At 33.9% G+C, this 19,607-nt stretch overlaps 1 protein-coding gene across 6 annotated transcripts in view; it reads left to right on the top strand.

The window, feature by feature from the left end:
* The window catches only part of LOC111714060 (calmodulin-binding transcription activator 2), a 65,837-nt gene that overhangs the window by 15,378 nt on the left and 30,852 nt on the right, over positions 1-19,607 (top strand). The window contains exons 1-2 of one of the 6 annotated variants that reach the window (XM_023489116.1): positions 12,293-12,392; positions 17,909-18,056. The exons of 4 other annotated variants lie outside the window; for them this stretch is intronic. In XM_023489116.1, the coding sequence (XP_023344884.1) occupies positions 17,954-18,056 (103 nt within the window). In that variant the 5' untranslated portion in view covers positions 12,293-12,392; positions 17,909-17,953. Of the gene's footprint in view, positions 1-12,292; positions 12,400-17,908; positions 18,057-19,607 lie in introns of those variants that run through there. One more of the 6 variants, XM_023489110.1, reaches the window with a different exon arrangement.

The raw sequence follows: 19,607 nt of genomic DNA, 5'->3' as shown, positions 1-19,607 counted from the left end.
GGGGAACCAAGGGGTATCCAGGGGAACCAAGGGGGGGTATCCAGGGGAACCAAAGGGTATCAAGGGGAAACAAGGGGTATCCTGGGGAACCAAGGGGTATCCACGGAAACATAGGGGTATCTAGGGTAAGCTTCCCCAGGGATATCCAAGAGAAACTTTGTGAATCCAGGGAAACCTCAGTATTTCTAGGGAAACCTTGGGTTATTCATTAGAACCCTTGGGTTATTCATTGGAACCTTGAGATATCTAGGGGAACCTTGAGATATCCAGGGGAACCTTGGAATACCAGGGAGCCTTGAGACATCCAGGAAAATCTTAGGAAATCTAGGTAAACCTTGGATATCCAGGGGAACCTGGGATATCAAAGGAAACCCTAGAAATCAAGGTACCTTGGATAATGATATCCTTAACCTTTATATATGTTGAATAGAATTGGATTCCCCAAGTATCCTTGAGTATCCTTGAGTTTCAAGATAGTTCTTGTTTTTGTTTTTATAACAAGTTGTATCTTCAGAATGGTAAATTATTTGTAAAGTGAAATTGTCTGCAAGCCCCGCCCCCCTACTGGCCTACCTCCGGGCCCCGCCCCCTCTCAAACTGCCAAACTGATATTTTGTACCTGAGTTCAAGGAAATCTAAAATATTTTTTTTTCTAAAAGAATATGGAAGAACGGATCTAGTGTCGGGGACATTTCCGATGTATTTAGTTAAGAGGAACCCATTTCCGGTGTCTCAATCCGGTACTTCCGGTTCAATTGCTCCACTACACCAGACACTAGAATATGTCAACGAGTCTTTTTTCATAACATATTAAATATATCTAATAAATCAAAAACATTCAAAGTAAACGATTAATTAAGTAAAATGTTTAAAGTATAAATATAATAGGAAAAGGAACAAAAGATTAAGACAGAAAATGATAATAGTTAGATTATGTTTTTTAAGATTTCAATGATTCTAAAGTAACTAAAAATGAAATTCTTTTAATTTTTCACTTTTAAAACAATGTTTCCTAAATAGAGGTCGAATAGAACTATTATTATTATTATTATGTTAGCTAAATCATTCCCTAGATTCATTTGAGACAATATCTTCATTTTTCTCTGGATCGTCAATATTACATTATTTTTATTATCTTTATTGATTATATGAGTTTAGATTAGAAACAAGATGAAATAATAAACATGAATGAACCCCAAATCAAAACAATGTGGTGAGTTAAAGAGAATTGCAAAGTAAAAGCAGTGAATGATAATGAGAACAAGAGAGAAAACAATTTCTCTGGCAGGAAGGATTGAAAATCTAATAAGAACGGTTGAGAGTTATTTTCTCTCCTCCAGATTCTCAAGAACCAACCTCTCTCATCCCTCAAACTATTTCTCCATACTAAACATACAAGTGTGAAACCCAAAATATCAATAAAGGTTTATCTAATTTTTTCTCAGAAATTGTCAAAAATCCTATTAAATAATGAAAATTTTACTAACATTGAGGCCCTTTTAGTAAACTTATTGCATCATCAACATTCTGCTTTTATTCTCAACATACTCTTTCCCACTTCTCCTTCTCCTAGTATTCTTAACCTTCTCTTCTTCGTCACTCCTCCTTTTCCTTGTATTTTTAACCTTCTCTTTACCTTCACTCCTCCTCCTTTTATTCTTAACATACTCTTTCCCACTTCTCCTTCTCCTAGTATTCTTAACCTTCTCTTCTTCTTCACTCTTCCTTTTCCTTGTATTTTTAACCTTCTCTTTACCTTCACTCCTCCTTCTTTTATTCTTAACATACTCTTTCCCACTTCTCCTTCTCCTAGTATTCTTAACCTTCTCTTCTTCTTCACTCCTCCTTTTCCTTGTATTTTCAACCTTCTCTTTACCTTCACTCCTCCTTCTCCTTGTACCTCAACCTTCTCTTCTTCTCCACTCCTCCTTCTCCTTGGTTTATCAACTTTCTCTTCATCTCCCCTCCTCCTTCTCCTTGAATTCTAAACCGTCTCTTCATCTCCACTCCTCATTCTCCTTGAAATCCTAACGTTCTTTTCTTCTCCTCTCTTCTTCTCCTTGCATTCTAAACCTTCTCTTCACCTACACTCCTCCTTATACGTATATTCTTAACCTTCTCTTCTTCTCCACTCCTCCTTCTTCTTGCAATCAAAACTTTCTCTTCTTCTCCACTCCACCTTCTCCTTGTATTCTCAACCTTCTCTTCATCTCCTTTCCACCTTACTCCTGTTTTTCTATTTTATCATTATTCCCTTTATTTTTTAAATCCACCGTTCATCTGGTTTTCTGCAATTTTTCATTTTTTTGTCTACACTTTCTATTCTTTACTTTCTCGAATTCTCTGGATCTGAAAATACTCCCCGAGCTCTGTTCCTGGTACTTAAACCTATTTATATTTTCCGGTTGAGCTGACTCCTTATTTCTAGTGTCAAAGCAACCAATTCCCTGGGTCCGCTATCTGATGGCTTTTTGCTCCGTCTTCGCTCCGACCTTTCTCTTCAACTCTGAGTATAACTCTCCGTTACAATGGGTTGGAGTATACCGGCCGCCCCCAAATAACAAAGTATCAATCTAAAGTTGATGTTTCTAAAGAAGGAAACTGGCAAAAAATGACAAATAATCTGAAAGAATAGGAACGTATAAACAATATCATTACATCATGTCTCCCTAGGTTTTATGCCAGGTTTAATGGGTAAACTCTCGCATGAATGTCCTTACTCCGTGGTTTTCTTTAAACCATATATTCTCGTATGGAAACTGGAAAATAAATTATCTTTGCACAAAGTTTCCATTATTTCAGGAATATTAAATTCCCCTTTCGGTTGTATTCTAAATCATCTGTATGGCACATATTCAAATTCTCTAGAATTCACTGCTCTTCTCATCCCGTTTTTCTCTAATAAAAATCTTAAATCTGAAAAAAGAAGGGAGAAATATTTTGTCCGAATGATTTGAATAGGTTTATCGTATAATTTTGGATTTTATATTTCAACGCAAAATAAAATTATTAAAATTTTCATTTTTTTGTTAATACTAAATTTTTATTTACTTTTTTAGAATATTTTAATTATGCATCAATGATCGTCATTTATACATTATTTGTTTATTATTAAAAGCTTTTAGAGTTTTTAATAATTCATTCTAATAACTGTATTTCTTTCCAGAAAGATTGTTTATTAAAATTTCTATTTTTGAGATAAATCGATAATTTAGATACGAAGCGTTTATTCCTAAAAGTAGATTCTAACTGTGAAGTTTCTCCTAGATTTTAGGAACCTTTAAAAGGACTGTATTAAAGGCACTGTACGTGTTATTTCAAGTGACCCTTTTTGCAAAGATGACAATGCCCGATTTATAACGGTACAAAAACATTGATATCTAATTCTATACTTGATCAGATAAAGGTTTCAAGGGTACAGTGGTAAAGCGGGCATTGTCTTCTTTGCATAGAGGGTCATTCGAAGTCACACTTACAGTCCCTTTAATACTCCCAATATGAGAGATTGATACATCCACTACCTCCATTATTTCCAGAGAACCCGAGGGCTAAACTTTTTAAAAAAGTTTTTAGCTTCAGCAATTGCGTTGATGGTTGCCATATCTCNTTCAAAAAGATATCATCTGGAAAATTCATTCTTCGTCTTTACAGCATAAATCCGTAAGACTCATACGAAGAAACCGAAATTAACAATTGGAAATGATCCATTTTCAGACAAAACAAGGATTTCCTAAAAATTTATATTCATAGGAAGGTCTAAAGGGTATGTTGAGAATCGGGCATGTTCCTTTTTTGAAGAACACGTGAGAGAAAAAACCGCCCAAGCGCTGAATTCACAGGTTGAAGATTCAAAAGTTTCTCCTCTGGTAGGAGACCAGTGGACACGTTTCTGTTTTGGTTAATCTCACTCAAATTTGCAGCGTGGGCATATTTATTTTTATTCTTTTTCTTGCCTAATTAACAAGATTTTTGCTAGCTTTGTAATTTAAGGAAGTTCTTACATTTTTTTTACCTGACAAACCTATTGATAAATAAATAGATCAATGCAACTGCATTTATTTTAATCTTAAGTCTTTTCTTTGTTAAACTGTTTATTTTCAAGTGACCCTCCATTTACAGAGTGTCATGTCCGATTCACAACAATACCTTTCATCGCCGCGCATCAAGGCAGCTGACTTCCTAATTTTCTCGAAACCCGAATATTCTGTTTTCAACACGGTTTTTAAAAATTCGAAAAAAAATACTTGGATAGTAAATAATAATATTAATTAAATATAAAACATTCAAAATTTCAAAATTTCAAAATATTTCAGGTTAGTTTACGGCTGGATGTGTGTCTAAAATGTAGGTTGTAGTATTCCTAAATGTTAAAATCCTTCCATATTGGTTCAAAATTACTGGGAAGAATTATTTTTTTTCTAACCCCTGCTAGTCCTTCATCCATTTAAAAAAAAGACCTGAGAGACGAACGGTATCGAAATATACAGCATTATTTCTTAAATACCTTCATCGCTGTTGTCAAATCATTTCGTTACAGTATAAAAAATAATATTAGGATTTATAAAATGGTATTTAATAAATAAACCAAATTTAACATATTTTTGAAGATTTCTTATTGTGTATTACGCCTAAAATGACGGGAAGATGTTTGAAAATTCACAATAAGATTAAACACCTCTAAGAATAATATGAACATGAACACTGAACATTGATATGAAGAGTAGAAAACGTGTTGAACCAGAAGAATGGAAAAGTAGGATTATGTAAGATTCCTGAACCTAGCGGAGAATAAGAGAAAAGACTAAACTTGTCTCATTGACGCTCACGGTTCAGTTCTACTCTGCAACCTGATCCTAATACAAGGATAACCTCCATTCTAATACAAGGATAACCTCAATTGTAGTACAAGGATAACCTCCATTATAATACAAGGATAACCTCCATTCTAATACAAGGATAACCCCCCATTATAATACTAGGATAACCTCCATTCTAATACAAGGATAACCTCCATTCTAATACAAGGATAACCTCAATTGTAGTACAAGGATAACCTCCATTATAATACAAGGATAACCTCCATTCTAATACAAGGATAACCCCCCATTATAATACTAGGATAACCTCCATTCTAATACAAGGATAACCTCCATTCTATTACAAGGATAACCTCAATTCTATTACATGGATAACCTTAATTCTAATACAAGGATAACCCCCATTCTAATACTAGGATAACCTCAATTCTATTTCAAGGATAACCTCAATTCTATTACAAGGATAACCTCAATTCTACTAAAAGGATAACCTTCATTCTAAAACAAGGATAACATCAATTCTAATAAAAGGATAACCTTCATTCTAAAACAAGGATAACATCAATTCTAATAAAAGGATAACCTTCATTCTAAAACAAGGATAACATCAATTCTATTACAAGGATAACCTCAATATTATTACAAGGATAACCTCCATTCTAATACAAGGATAACCTCAATTGTAGTACAAGGATAACCCCTATTCTAATACAAGGATAAACTCCATTTTAATACAAGGATAACCTCCACTCTAATACAAGGATAACCTCCACTCTAATACAAGGATAACCTCCATTATAGTTACAAGGATAACCTCCATTATATTACAAATTTAGACTAAAGGCTTAGAACTATGTCAAAACACACAATATCATTGTTTTTCAGTATTTTCTAGCCTTCCTTGATTTATGTCATATTTTTTTATCTTTCCCATGATACTTATGTATTTTTAAATTCTCATGAATCTCTTGATTCTCTTTTATCCCGTGATTCTGTTGTAGGTCTGTTCTCTTGATTCTTGTGATTTTTTTCTGTCTCTTTATTCACCCTCGTTTTTCTTACATTTCTTGATTCTTTTGTTTCTCTTGTATCTCTCTTGATCCTCTTGTTTCTCTTTGTATTACCTTAAATTCTCGAGATTTACATTGGTTCTCTCTTGTAGCTCCTTATTTCTTCTTGAACTTTCTGTAATATGGTTCCTGCCAGGTTGAATTTATCTGGTCGGACCTAAATGAATTGTTAGATCTGTTCTCCGGTATATCGGAGAACTGTGGGAAGAACTTCCCCTCTTCTTGTTTCCTTCAATTCAGTTTTATTTAACATTTTTTATAATTATTCATCACGTGCCCTGTGTCTTGTTCGTCTTACAGAGTTGGACATTTTAATTGTTGTTCCCCCGTCAGCTGGTTTATCAACCGCCATTTTGTTGCACGTGACCAGTAATTAAACTGTACACAAGTACTATCATTTTAGGCACGAAAGGAAAACATCATTGGAATTAGCAGTAAATATTTCTAGATTTTAAGAATTATTAATTTTTAAAGTATTTAATGTTTATAGAAAGATTACGTTCCAGTTATTAGTTGGATTTAAAAATCATTAACTTTTTCATTTGAATATTCTAAACTGGATTGGCTGGCAAGGAGGGTTAGTTAAGCTAAAGACTATCAGTATTAAAAATAAGGATTAATTAAATAAAAATAATTACGATATGTTATTACCGGGTATGAGTGCAGTATCGTTATTTAAATTTTCTCCGGACCGCTTCACTCACAAGAAACGATATATTTTAAAAATACGCAAATGTGCATTTTTGAAAATTTTGATTTATCGTAAAGTTTGTCCAAAAATTGATTTATCTTACATCCCTAAATATGGAATAAACTTTAGTATTCTATAACAATTTGTCATGTTACACATTACCATTACAATGGGAATACTAACCATAATATTGAAGAATAAAACAGTTTAGATTTATTGATAAGGCTAGTTAGCGATTTTTTCATACCATACACAAACAGTAAGTGAAAATAAAATTCAACATATTTTATGTTTTATTCGATTTAAAGATTCTGAACAAATTAAAATATTTAATAATTCCATCGAAAAACTGGATTTGCCAAGTCTTAGAATAGTAAAGAAAATGATAAATTTTCAAATCTTTGTTTGATTTTCTAATTCCCCTCAAGTTGTTATTCCACTTTGTCCCTTTCTTTCAGAAAGTGAAAAGGAGCTTTGCTCTTTCTCTGCTATAAATTTAAAAAGGATTTACTCAGTGTCGAGATTAAACCTCGCGAGATTCAAGCTTGGAGCTCTTTCAATTATATTTTTCAATTCTTGCTCTTCCACCCCCTTGCTCTTCCAACCCTTGCACTTTCAATCCTTGCAATATTAATTCTTTGCTCTTTCAATCCTTGCCCTTTTAATTCTTGCTCTCTCAGTTCTTGTTTTAATCCTTTTCCTTTCTATCCTTGCTGCTCTTTCAATCCTTGTTATTTCAATCCATTCTCTTTCAGTCCTTGCTCTATCAACCCTTGCTTTTTCTGTCTTTGCTCCTTTAATCCATAAATAATCAAATAAATAAATAAATAGAGTTTGAAAATAAGGATAAAAATCAAGAGTAACATTCATATAAAATAAGATTATACATTTTAAATTTGTCATATTGGTAAAAGCATATATATGTTTATCTATTACTATTATCTTTTACTATTCAGTAATCTTTGGATATAAAGTATAACCTCTCCGTCCTGGCTTGAACAACTGTGAACAGATTCTGTTTTCTGAGGTTTAATCCTTGATCTTTCAATCCTTATTCTTTCAATCCTTGCTCTTTCAATCCTTTTCTCTAACAATCCTAATAATCTTTTTTTCCACTACTTTTCTTTTTTAATTCTGTCATATTTTCATTATTTTTAGTTTTTACATTTATTTATTTAATTTCATGAACGTACTTTTCTTCAAGTTCTTGCTTTTAAAATTTTTTCCTAAAACTTAGATCCTTAGCTTTTCTTTCCATTTTACTTTCTTATAGAGTTCAATTATTTATTTTTCTTGGAATCTCAGCTTTCCAGGGTTCTTAAACATTTATATATTATAAATCTTTTTCTTTTACAACTATTTTCTTGGTTTCAATTTGATCTTAAAACCATTAAATTTTTCAATGCTTTTTGATAGAAAAAAATCAAATCCATCTAGGCATAGAGTCATAGCTCAGGATAGAGATAAAACAGGAATTTCTGATAAAGGTTATAAATTACTCAATACAATAACAAAGACCAATTTCTCCAAATACAGATATGGTTAAAGGGATTTTAAACGTAATTTCAATAAACCCTTTAAGCAAGTTTTGCGCATTTATTGCTTAAGAAAAAAATGCTAAAATACGGCGTTATTTTCAACATTTTTGATTATATTTAGAATTTAAGGGTACCGTTGTGAATCAGGAATGTCCCTTTTTAAATGAAGAGTCGATTATAACTAAAAGGACAGTCCGTTTAAGTAATGTTTTTGAAGATGTTTACCCATTCTTTCATCTTCTCGCTTTCTTATCATCTTTACTTAATTCTAAATATCATTTTATTTTTTTTTACTATTTTCAGCTTTTAACACAAGTTACCAATTTTCTCTATTTTTAATATTTTGATTGAGGAAAATGTCAAGATTAGTTATTTTTAGTTTTTAATTATAGTATCTTTTTGGTATTCACTTTTCCCTCTACTTGAATCCAACCTACCCATCAGGCGCGTACACATGATTTTAGCCAGGAGGGGGGGGGGTTTTATATGTTCGCACGAAGCTCGAAAAAATGTTAACTCCCCCCCCCGCGTTTTAAAACTAAAATTTCCTTGTTCTGTCCCTCCACCTCCTGCTCCTCTGATTATTATAAAATTTATATTTCCTTGTTCTGTCCCTCCATCCCCTGCTCCTCTGATTATATAAAATTTATATTTCCTTGTTCTCCTTGTTCTGTCCCTCCAACTCCTGCTCCTCTGATTACATAAAATTTATATTTTCTTGTTCTGTCCCTCCACCCCCTGCTCCTCTGATTACATAAAATTTATATTTTCTTGATCTGTCCCTCCACCTCCTGCTCCTCTGATTATATAAAATTTATATTTTCTTGTTCTGTCCCTCCAACTCCTGCTCCTCTGATTATATAAAATTTATATTTTCTTGTTCTGTCCCTCCAACTCCTGCTCCTCTGATTATATAAATTTATATTTTCTTGTTCTGTCCCTCCACCCCCTGCTCCTCTGATTATATAAATTTATATTTCCTTGTTCTGTCCCTCCATCTCCTGCTCTTCTGATTATATAAATTTATATTTTCTTGTTCTGTCCCTCCACCTCCTGCTCCTCTGATTATATAAAATTTATATTTCCTTGTTCTGTCCCTCCATCCCCTGCTCCTCTGATAATATAAAAATTTATATTTCCTTGTTCTGTCCCTCCACCTCCTGCTCCTCTGATTATATAAAATTTATATTCAAATCATCTTGGATATTTCTTCTCCAGGAAATGATTGCTAGGATGTGAAGTGTAATGACAGTGGCAGGATCTCATGAAAATGTAGAAATTATGTTTAAGGACGGAATAACCTGGAGTGAGCAGGTTGGGACCTGCTCCAATTAAAATAGTTCACCCGGAATAATAATTGAACCTTGAGAGCCCGGTTCTGGGTCGGGAATATAATTTCTCCGGATGAATACCATGTTTTCTTCAACTTTTCTACGGAACAATGTCGTCACATAAATCTTAGAAAAAATCTTTATTTTTCAACTTTTCCAGTTAAACTAGTTTTATATCTAGTTTTACGTACCCTTCATACTCTTAATAAAATATTCAAGTTTTATTAATACTAACTTTTCTCTCTCTACTCTCCTTGGGAATTAGCTGGACTTGAACTGTGGGCTGATTAACCAGGGGGTTGCGGGGGAAATAGGTAGGAGTAGGTCAGGGCATGGAACTGAGTTCTTGCTACAAACTCGAATTTTCTCGTCCCCAAACCTTTGCAATCCGATATTTCAAACTATAATTTTTTTACTATATAAAAAACTCTAAGTGTGAAATATCAGATATTCATACAATCAGATTGCAAAGATATTGGGATTAGTAAATTTGTGAATATTAAGCATTAGAGCTGAAAATATCGCGATATAACTCTTGACTTGGACATAATTTATGTAAAAGTTCAAGATTCATCTTAATTTTTAAAAGATCATGCTTGATATTTAAAGGAAAAATTTCCTAAAATTAGTTCAGAATAATCCTCTCCATGCCATTTTGATTTTTACACCCTGTATATTTTTTTTTATTCTGACGTGTTGAATTGAGAGTTGGATTTAAGTTTCATTCGTGTTTTTTCAATTTTTATGTTGAGCGATGTTAATTTGTAAAAATGTATTATTTTTGTTTTATGTTTGAAAAAGAATAGAAGTGTGCATTAAAATGCAGGATAATTAAATTTATATTCCTGCAAAAGGAAAACTTGACTTTTATATCTTTAGTGTTTAAATAATATACAGGGTGAAGAACATTTAGATTTACTAAATAACTTTTTAAAAGTAGAAACTCAGCTGAAAATTTTAGAATTGTATACCCTTGTCATTCTTTTTGGAATTTGGATATCCATACCAGATTCCGACCAATAAGTGTTCTTTCATTAATTGACGCGAAAAATTTCAAGTTTTCCGGCTTCTGATCGGATGTTCGGGATTCTGCATACCCACTCTATTTGGTTGAATTTTAGACAATTTCCTGTATACAAACACTTAAAGATTAAAATAATCTTTAGATTAACAAAAAGAGGAGATCAAGCGTTGAGCTCGATTTCCACTTCTATCGGATTAAAAAACAATCATACAATCTTTTTTTTCTTGAATTTGGTATGGTTAGGACGGGTTTATTAAAAAACAATAAGTATTTTTATTCAATTGAAATTTGTAGCCTTGTTAGTTTATGTTGGATTAAAATAATTATGTCTTAGTATTCTTGTATTTTAGGATGGGTTGGATTAAAACAATTATGTCTAGTTCTCTTGTATTTAATATGGTTAGGATTGGTTAGATTAAAACAGTTATGTCTCGTAGATATTCTTGTATTTAATATTGTTAGGATGGGTTGGATTAAAAACAATTATGTCTAGTATTCTTGAATTTAATATGGTTAGGATGGGTTGGATTAAAGATAATTATGTCTAGTATTCTTGTATTTAATATGGTTAGGATGGGTCGGATTAAAAACAATTATGTCTGGTATTCTTGTATTTAATATTGTAAGGATGGGTTGGATGAAAAATAATTATGTCTAGTATTCTTGTATTTAATATTGTTAGGATTGGTTGGATTAAAACAATTATGTCTAGTATTCTTGTATTTAATATGGTTAGAATGGGATGGATTAAAATAATTATATCTAGTTCTCTTGTATTTAATATTGTTAGGATGGGTTGGATTAAAACAATTATGTCTAGTTCTCTTGTATTTAATATTGTTAGGATTGGTTGGATTAAAACAATTATGTCTAGTATTCTTGTATTTAATATTGTTAGAATGGGATGGATTAAAACAGTTATGTCTAGTATTCTTGTATTTAATATTGTTAGGATGGGTTGGATTAAAAACAATTATGTCTAGTATTCTTGTATTTAATATTGTTAGGATGGGTTGGATTAAAAACAATTATGTCTAGTATTCTTGTATTTAATATTGTTAGGATGGGTTGGATTAAAAACAATTATGTCTAGTATTCTTGTATTTAATATGGTTAGGACGGGTTGTATGTAAATACATATCGGATTGACAGGATGGTAAGGATACAAAGATTGATCTTCATTAATTACGGTCAGGGTATCTCACAGATTAATTCTTGGTAGTAGAAACCTTAACCCTCATAAATATCGTATCTTACATCTTTGACTCTTTGAATAAAAGTAGTAGAGGGTTGTCAGAAAAGGTTTTATCTATTCCCAGACTAGCTTCCGCTTGAATATCAGGCGTATTTTAATATCCTGTATTCTCTTCTTCCTCCGCTTTTTCTTTCTTATTCTTTACCAATATAGTATTTTCTATAATCGTTTTCCTGTATTTTTCAATTATTTTTTGTACTCATTCTTTAGATGTTTAAATTCTTTTTCTTCTTTTTTGATTCTTTAGTCTTTTAGTTCTCAGACAGATGTATATCTTTCTGTCCATCTATTCAAGAATTTCTTCTTGGAACATTGTTCGTTGGATACCACTCCTTCACATTCCAGGTTCGGGTTCTCCGTCTCTCCAGACCCAAAACTAATCTCTCTCCTCTCCCACCTGACACCTGTGTTCCCCAACACTGTAAACATACAGGTGTCCTCGCTCTTAAACCCACCAGCCTCCTTAGTATGAAAGAGTGCCACTCATAGCCTCTTTTTAGCCTCAAATTCGGCCTCCATAAATGGCTGTTGGTTTAGCCGGGGCGGCGGTACCGGGCCATCCTTCGCGGAGGTAAGGAAGGAAGGCTCAGTTCTCAGTCGGTCTAAACCCCAGCTCTGAGGAGGACCAAGAGCATATTCGTCCCAACCTTTCTCAACACTTGACAGGAAAAGGGTTAGAAATATCAAGGCATCGTTGAAATCACGAAACAAAAATGTTTTTATCTGTTTTTGTTTCTGATTTTATTAACAAAGTTTTATTATTCTTCGTGTTCTTTTCTAAGATTTACAATTTTACTATTTCTACGATATAAATTTTGAGATAAAGTTCTAGAATTGGTTACGATAAAATCAGCAGCGACTCAACAAGTTTGTTCTCAGTCCCGACTTGTATTCTAAATATTTTCAAAAATACATGTCAAAATCAAATTTGATACTCTAGGAATAGATTTAAAGTTATATTTTCAAAAGGCAAAAATAAAGTTTTATTCTTGAATGAGCACGCTACTCCAGCACCCCCCAACCCCCTCTCACAAAGTACAAGAAGTTTGTACAATTTTTGATTGATACACAGTTTGTAAGACATGCAAACACACAATGATGACCAACCCGTAACACTTTATATCTCAGCAAAAACACAATGCCGCCAGTAAAGGCTCACATCATTTTTTCGTTGTTTTATAGTTTAATCATCCTTCTGCTCCTACTCATCCCGACCCTGATCATTATCTTCCCCAGCCTCACCCCCTCCTTCTCCTCCCCCTCCTTCTTCTCCCCCTCCTTCTTCTCCCCATCCTTCTCCTTCTCTTCCCCCTCCTTCTCCTTCGCCTCCCCATCTATCTCGTCCTTTTCCTCCCTCCCTATCCATCTCGTCCTTTCTACTCTTCATCCTATTAATCCTCTTCCACTCCTCCTCCTCCATCTCATACTCGTTTTCTAACATTTCTCCTCCTTCGTCTTCCTCTCTCCCAGCATCTCCTTCTCCTCGCAATTGTCTTCTTTTGCTCTCCTCTTCCTTTTAGTTTTTTCTCTCCCCCTCCTACTATCAACTCTTTAGTAAATATCCACCTAGATAGGGCTGCCCTTAACTATTTATCAAAGCCCGATATCTGACTAAGTCTATTGGCAATGCTCCTTCTGTAAACCTATAGTGTATATTTATAAACATTATACACTATACTTTGCCAATATTTTGGTTAAATGCTTTAGGTCAATAAGCATTATTATTTATGCTCCCTATAGTGCACACACATTTGAATCTCAGACAAGAATTATTTTCCCTATTTCCGAGTATTTATGATTTAGAAAGGTTAATTTGTTTAAGTGTTCTACATCTCTAATTCAGTTAATAAACGCAAAACAAACATTTTCAAGAATCTCCGAAAAGATTTTAAATTCTCCTCGGAATATTGTTTATAAAGTTGGGGAATTTTGTGAACAAACCGCGGCAGTTATTCCCGACTCCTCGCGTAAACCAGGTTGTAGCATGGAAAGGTTTTGACGGAGAATGTTTCACAAATCTATGTAACAATGAAAGGTCTGTTGATGTTGGGTTCTGGACAGGGCATTAATCATTCCCAGGATAAAAACCAACAGTCGTTACAACTTGTCTTTACCCGGTAGTTTCTCTCCAGGGAGCTAGGTTTTCTCCTGAGAACTCCCCCCCCCCCTGGGACAATACACCCTCCTCCAGTACCGTATCTTCTCTAATCAATACTTGATTCCTAAATTCATTATCCCACCACTAAACTATTCTTTTCTTGCTCTTACTTTGACTCATTATCCGACTTAACAACTCTAATTTTTCATTTTCCTTTCTTCTCAGATAAAAGCCAAGCCACTAGTTTCTCCTAAGATAAATGTCAAGCCCCTAGTTTCTCCTAAGATAAATGTCAAGCCCCTAGTTTCTCCTAAGATAAATGTCAAGCCTCTAGTTTCTCCTAAGATAAATGTCAAGCCCCTACTTTCTCCTAAGATAAATGTCAAGCCTCTAGTTTCTCCTAAGATAAATGTCAAGCCCCTAGCTTCTCCTAAGATAAATGTCAAGCCCCTAGTTTCTCCTACGATAAATGCCAAGCCCCTAGTTTCTCCTAAGATAAATGCCAAGCCCCTAGTTTCTCCTATGATAAATGCCACGGTCCTGGTTTCTCCTATGACGAATGCCAAGCCCCTAGTTTCTCCTACGATAAGTACCACGCCCCTAGTTTCTCCTATGATAAATGCTACGCTCCTGGTTTCTCCTACGACGAATGCCAAGCCCCTAGTTTCTCCTACGATAAATGCCAAGCCCCTAGTTTTTCCTTCGATAAATGCCAAGCCCCTAATTTCTCCTTCGATAAATGTCAAGCCTCTAGTTTCTCCTTCGATAAATGTCAAGCCCCTAGTTTCTCCTAAGATAAATGTCAAGCCCCTAGTTTCTCCTAAGATAAATGCCAAGCCCCTAATTTCTCCTTCGATAAATGTCAAGCCCCTAGTTTCTCCTAAGATAAATGTCAAGCCTCTAGTTTCTCCTAAGATAAATGCCAAGCCCCTAGTTTCTCCTACGATAAATGCCAAGCCCCTAGTTTCTCCTAAGATAAAAGCTAAGCCTCTAGTTTCTCCTAAGATAAAAGCTAAGCCTCTAGTTTCTCATAAGATGAATGCCACGCCCCTAGTTTCTCCTAAGATAAATACCACGCCCCTAGTTTCTCCTAAGAAAATGCCACACTCCTGGTTTATCCTAAGATGAATGCCAAGCCCCTAGTTTCCCATAAGATAAAAGCTAAGCCTCTAGTTGCCATGTCTCTAGTTTCCCTGAATACAACGCCCCTAGTTGCTAGTTAGGTGAATGTCACGCTCTTAGTTTCTCCTGGGATGAATACCTCGCCCCTAGTTTTGTACTGGGATGAATACCTCGCCCCTAGTTTCTCCTGGGATGAATACCAAGCCCATAGTTTCTCCTAAGATAAATGCCATGTCCCTAATTTATCCTGGTATGAATATCACGCCCATAGTTTCTCCTGGGATGAATACCACGCCTCTAGTTTCTCCTGGGATGAATGCCAAGTCCAGAGTTTCTCCTGGGATGAATATCACGCCCCTAGTTTCTCCTGGGATGAATGCTAAGTACCTAGTTTCTCCTGGGATGAATACAATTCCCTAGTTTCTCCTGGGATGCATGCTATGCCCCTAGTTTCTCATGAATACCACGCCCCTAGTTTCTACTGGGTTGAATACAACGCCCCTAGTGGGATGAATACCACGCCCCTAGTTTCTCCTGGGATGAATACCACGCCCCTAGTTTCTACTGGGTTGAATACAACGCCCCTAGTGTCTCCTGGATGAATTCCAATTCCCTAGTTTCTCCTGGGATGCATGCTATGCCCCTAGTTTCTCATGGGATGAATTCCAAGTCCCTAGTTTCTCCTGGGATGAATACCACGCCCCTAGTGTCTCCTGGGATAAATGCTATGACCCTAGATGATATCTCCTAAGATATCCCCTCCATCCCACCCAAGACCGTAAATCGGAACCATGTTATAAATGGGGCGAGTTTCTGGAGTAAAACCTTTCCAAGTTTGTCAACAAAGTTTTCTACGAAAACCTTGAGAGATCTTTTTCCTTGTGATTATTGGTAGCAACTCATTCAAGTTGTTGGAACTTATTACAAACAAAGCTTAATTCTTTTTATTGTATGCATATTGTGTACACCATACATTAATATCAATAGTATTATGTATTCTTTATTAATTTAGGTTAATATAATGATAAATTAATTTATATTTTAAGTTTTACTGTTTATTCTTGGTTTAGTTGTTCATTACAGGTGTAGTCATGTATTTTAGGTTTACATGTGTATTTTATGCTTTTTTCAAAGTCTCGGTATAGGTTTAAGGTTTAAGGTTTATCCAGGTCTCAGTATAGGTTTATTTAGGTCTCAGTATAGGTTTGAGGTTTATCCAGGTCTCAGTATAGGTTTATTTAGGTCTCAGTATAGGTTTGAGGTTTATTTAGGTCTCAGTATGGGTAAAAGGTTTATCCAGGTCTCAGTATAGGTTTATCCAGGTCTCAGCATGGGTTTAAGGTTCATCCAGGTCTCAGTATAGGTTTATCCAGGTCTCGGTATAGGTTTAAGGTTTATCCAGGTCTCAGTACAAGTTTAAGGTTTATCCAGATTTCAGTATAGGTTTATCCAGGTATCGGTATAGGTTTAAGGTTTATCCAGGTCTCAGTATAAGTTTAAGGTTTATCCAGATCTCAGTATAGGTTTATCCAGGTCTCAGCCTAGGTTTAAGGTTTATCCAGGTCTCAGTGTAGGTTTAAGGTTTATCCAGGTCTCAGCATAGGCTTAAGGTTTATCCAGGTCTCAGTATAGGCTTAAGGTTTATCCAAAAGATAGTATAGTTTTAAGGTTTATCCAGGTCCCAGTTTAGGTTGTAGGTTTATTCTGGTCTCAGTATAGGTGTAAGGTCTATCCAGGGTTCAGTATAGGTTTAACCAGGTCTCAGTGTAGGTTTAAGGTTTATCTTTTGAACCTGTATTTGTTAATCTGAAGCCTGTAATATGTTGAAGAAAAACTGTTGAAAGGATGGATATATAATACCTACACGAAACATTTATAAACCATCATAAATATCAGCAACATACCGGCCAAACAAAATTACTTTTCGCCAAATCTTTCATATTTTGTCTTTTTTTAGATTCTTGTGGTTAAGTGTTCTCAAACTTAAATTAAAGTTGCAAATTTTCTTTAAACTTTCAAGTTTGCCGCTCTCTTCAAGGTTTTATTAATCTGTCAACCTCTATGTCGAAGATAAAATTATGTAGGAACGGTTATTTTGTGTTAGAGTTTTAAACTTTTTTTTACGGTTCAAGTTTCTTGTTCCAACAAAATTAGGAAGGTCATAAAAAGTTGATAATGAAGGAAACTTGGGTCTGAAGTGAACCGGGTAATACTCATCATTTATACTTTGGTTGAACAAGTTTCCCTCACTGTGTAATTTAAGTATAATTTTAATAGAAAATTGTCCATTTTGTGACTCTTTGTTGGCTGAGTTGTAAAAATTATCCCGGCCAATATGATTTTTATGCATTTACAGCTCTCTCGGTGTCTCGGTCTAATTGAATTCCAAGAACTGGGAATTGCCGGAGCCTAATTCTGCGGGGAATTTTGAATTTAAAAACGACAAGTTGTAACAACAACAACTATTCTCTTTACTACCACTCTCACCACCTTTTCTAGTAGATTTAAATCACAAAATTTTATTTTTAAATTCTTCTTGGTTTCCCTGGATTACAGAATAAAACTGTTTATTAACTCAAAATAATTAATTTTGGAATATTTAAATTTCCAAGTTTGTAGAAGTTCAAAACTAATTTATCATCTTTTTAAAGAATTTGGAATTTAATACAAATTTAAAATATCTATCCTAAACTCGATAGAAAAATTTAAGATATTTGATATGTTTTAATTCTTTTAATAGAAACATTATACATGGTATACGGAATAATAGAAAATGGGTTCTAAATAATTTGATTTTATGTATAAAACATTAATTATATATCAAGTTGGATCAACTATTTTTCTGGTGGAAAACTAAATTATGAATTTCGTTCTTATTTGCTTTTCATGTCAGGGGTTGAAAGATAAGGCAATAGGACTAAAACTGAAAATAGCCGACAATTGATATTCTAACCTCGTGCAGCAATCAATGTGACAAATACCCAGCTGTGTTTACTCCGCCTTCAGAATGGAACGCGGCCTGTACAAGATGGGCTGTCGTCTTCCGGTCACAACGTACTACCGTACAATGTCCATCGATAACAAACCGACAACTATTATCATCGGACCCAGTGAGTAATATAGTCATAAGTTTATGCATCCCAATTTTTGTTCGATTTTTTAACAACATGACAAGCATTTCATGAACTTTGGATTATTCCACATTAAACCTTATTATGTTGTTTAAGCTAATTTCTCCAATTATGTTGGATCAAAATATAGTAATTTAGTCACCCTATTTGTTTCGTGTTGTAAAAAATTACCGATTCTTTAGACCTAATTTTAATGTTAAGCAAAAAATGTTGATGACCAAACAGTTCATATTTCCTTTTTATTTTATTTGTTAACATAATTTCAGTGGTAGGGTGTCCCAAGAAACATGATATTAGGGAGGAAGTAAGAAGATCGATTATGATCTTTAAAATAATTTTTAGCATTCTTTAGTCAACCTACTGTTGCTTGTATGATTCTTGACCTTTACAAAATTCCACTAGTCAAGGCATTTCCGAAATGTGTACTAAAAGGAGAAGAGAAAGAAGAGGGGAGGGGATTTTATATTGATGGAGGTTTATTCTTTGTATAGAGAGGAAAAGAGTGTTGAGGGTGTATTTTGCATGGGAAGAAGAGATGCTTTACTCCTTTTTGATTTTTGATGACAATACAAAAATATTTAACAGTAAATATATGTATTGTAGAGACAAAACTAGGTTATATCATTGGGAGTAAATGACATTGTTTGACTCTAATATAGTCTTTTCATCAGTTAATGGTATATATTCTTTATGCAATATGATCCTAACACTAATGCATTATATTAACCATATATATATGAACATAAACCACTTTTCCGGCTTTAACCTAGAACTAGATAGAAGCTTGTTAGGAAACGTTTCCGTTACTGCATAGACATTTTTCATTTACAGCTGATCACAATATTTATAAGAGCTGATTACAATATTTATAAGAGCTGATTACAATATTTATAAGAGCTGATAACAATATTTATAAGAGTTAATTACTATATTTCAGAGTTGATTACAATATTTTTAAGAGCTTATTAACATTTATATAAGAGCAGATTACAATTTTTATAAGAGCTGATTTCAATATTTTTAAGAGTTTACAGACATATAAAGTAGTACTGATTAACATATAAACATTCATAATATTTAAAAATTCAACGATTTTTTTCAAACCTAATAATTAAAGGTTTAGATACATTTCTTTATAATGTTAGCCTGGAGGGATTGTAAAAATACTTGGGAACTAAAAGATTATTAATGGAACTGAACAAATGTAATTTCAAGTCACCCTCCAGTAGTAGAGTGGCATGTCCGATTTACAGTGATAACATTAAAACCTTTATCTGGTCCAGGTCGGAGATATCCATGTTTTTCTAGCTGAAAATAGAAGTTTATAACTTGGTTCGAATGATGTCTCATAGTTTTGCAAATATTAAATTTACAATTTACAAATGGAAGACGACAGTTGAAAAAACGTGTACAGTCCTTTAAAATAAATCATTTATTCAAATCCTTATTTTTGTGTTTCTACCTTTCGTTTAAATAGCTTCAAAACAATTATGTGTTTTTTTCTCTGGATAAGAGTTTTGTAATTTGGTA

The sequence above is a fragment of the Eurytemora carolleeae genome, unplaced genomic scaffold (genome assembly GCF_000591075.1).
Source record: "Eurytemora carolleeae unplaced genomic scaffold, Eaff_2.0 scaffold84, whole genome shotgun sequence".
Lineage (NCBI taxonomy): Eukaryota > Metazoa > Arthropoda > Copepoda > Calanoida > Temoridae > Eurytemora > Eurytemora carolleeae.
Note: the sequence above shows the minus strand (reverse complement) of the source record. Positions and strands in the feature narration are given on the sequence as shown.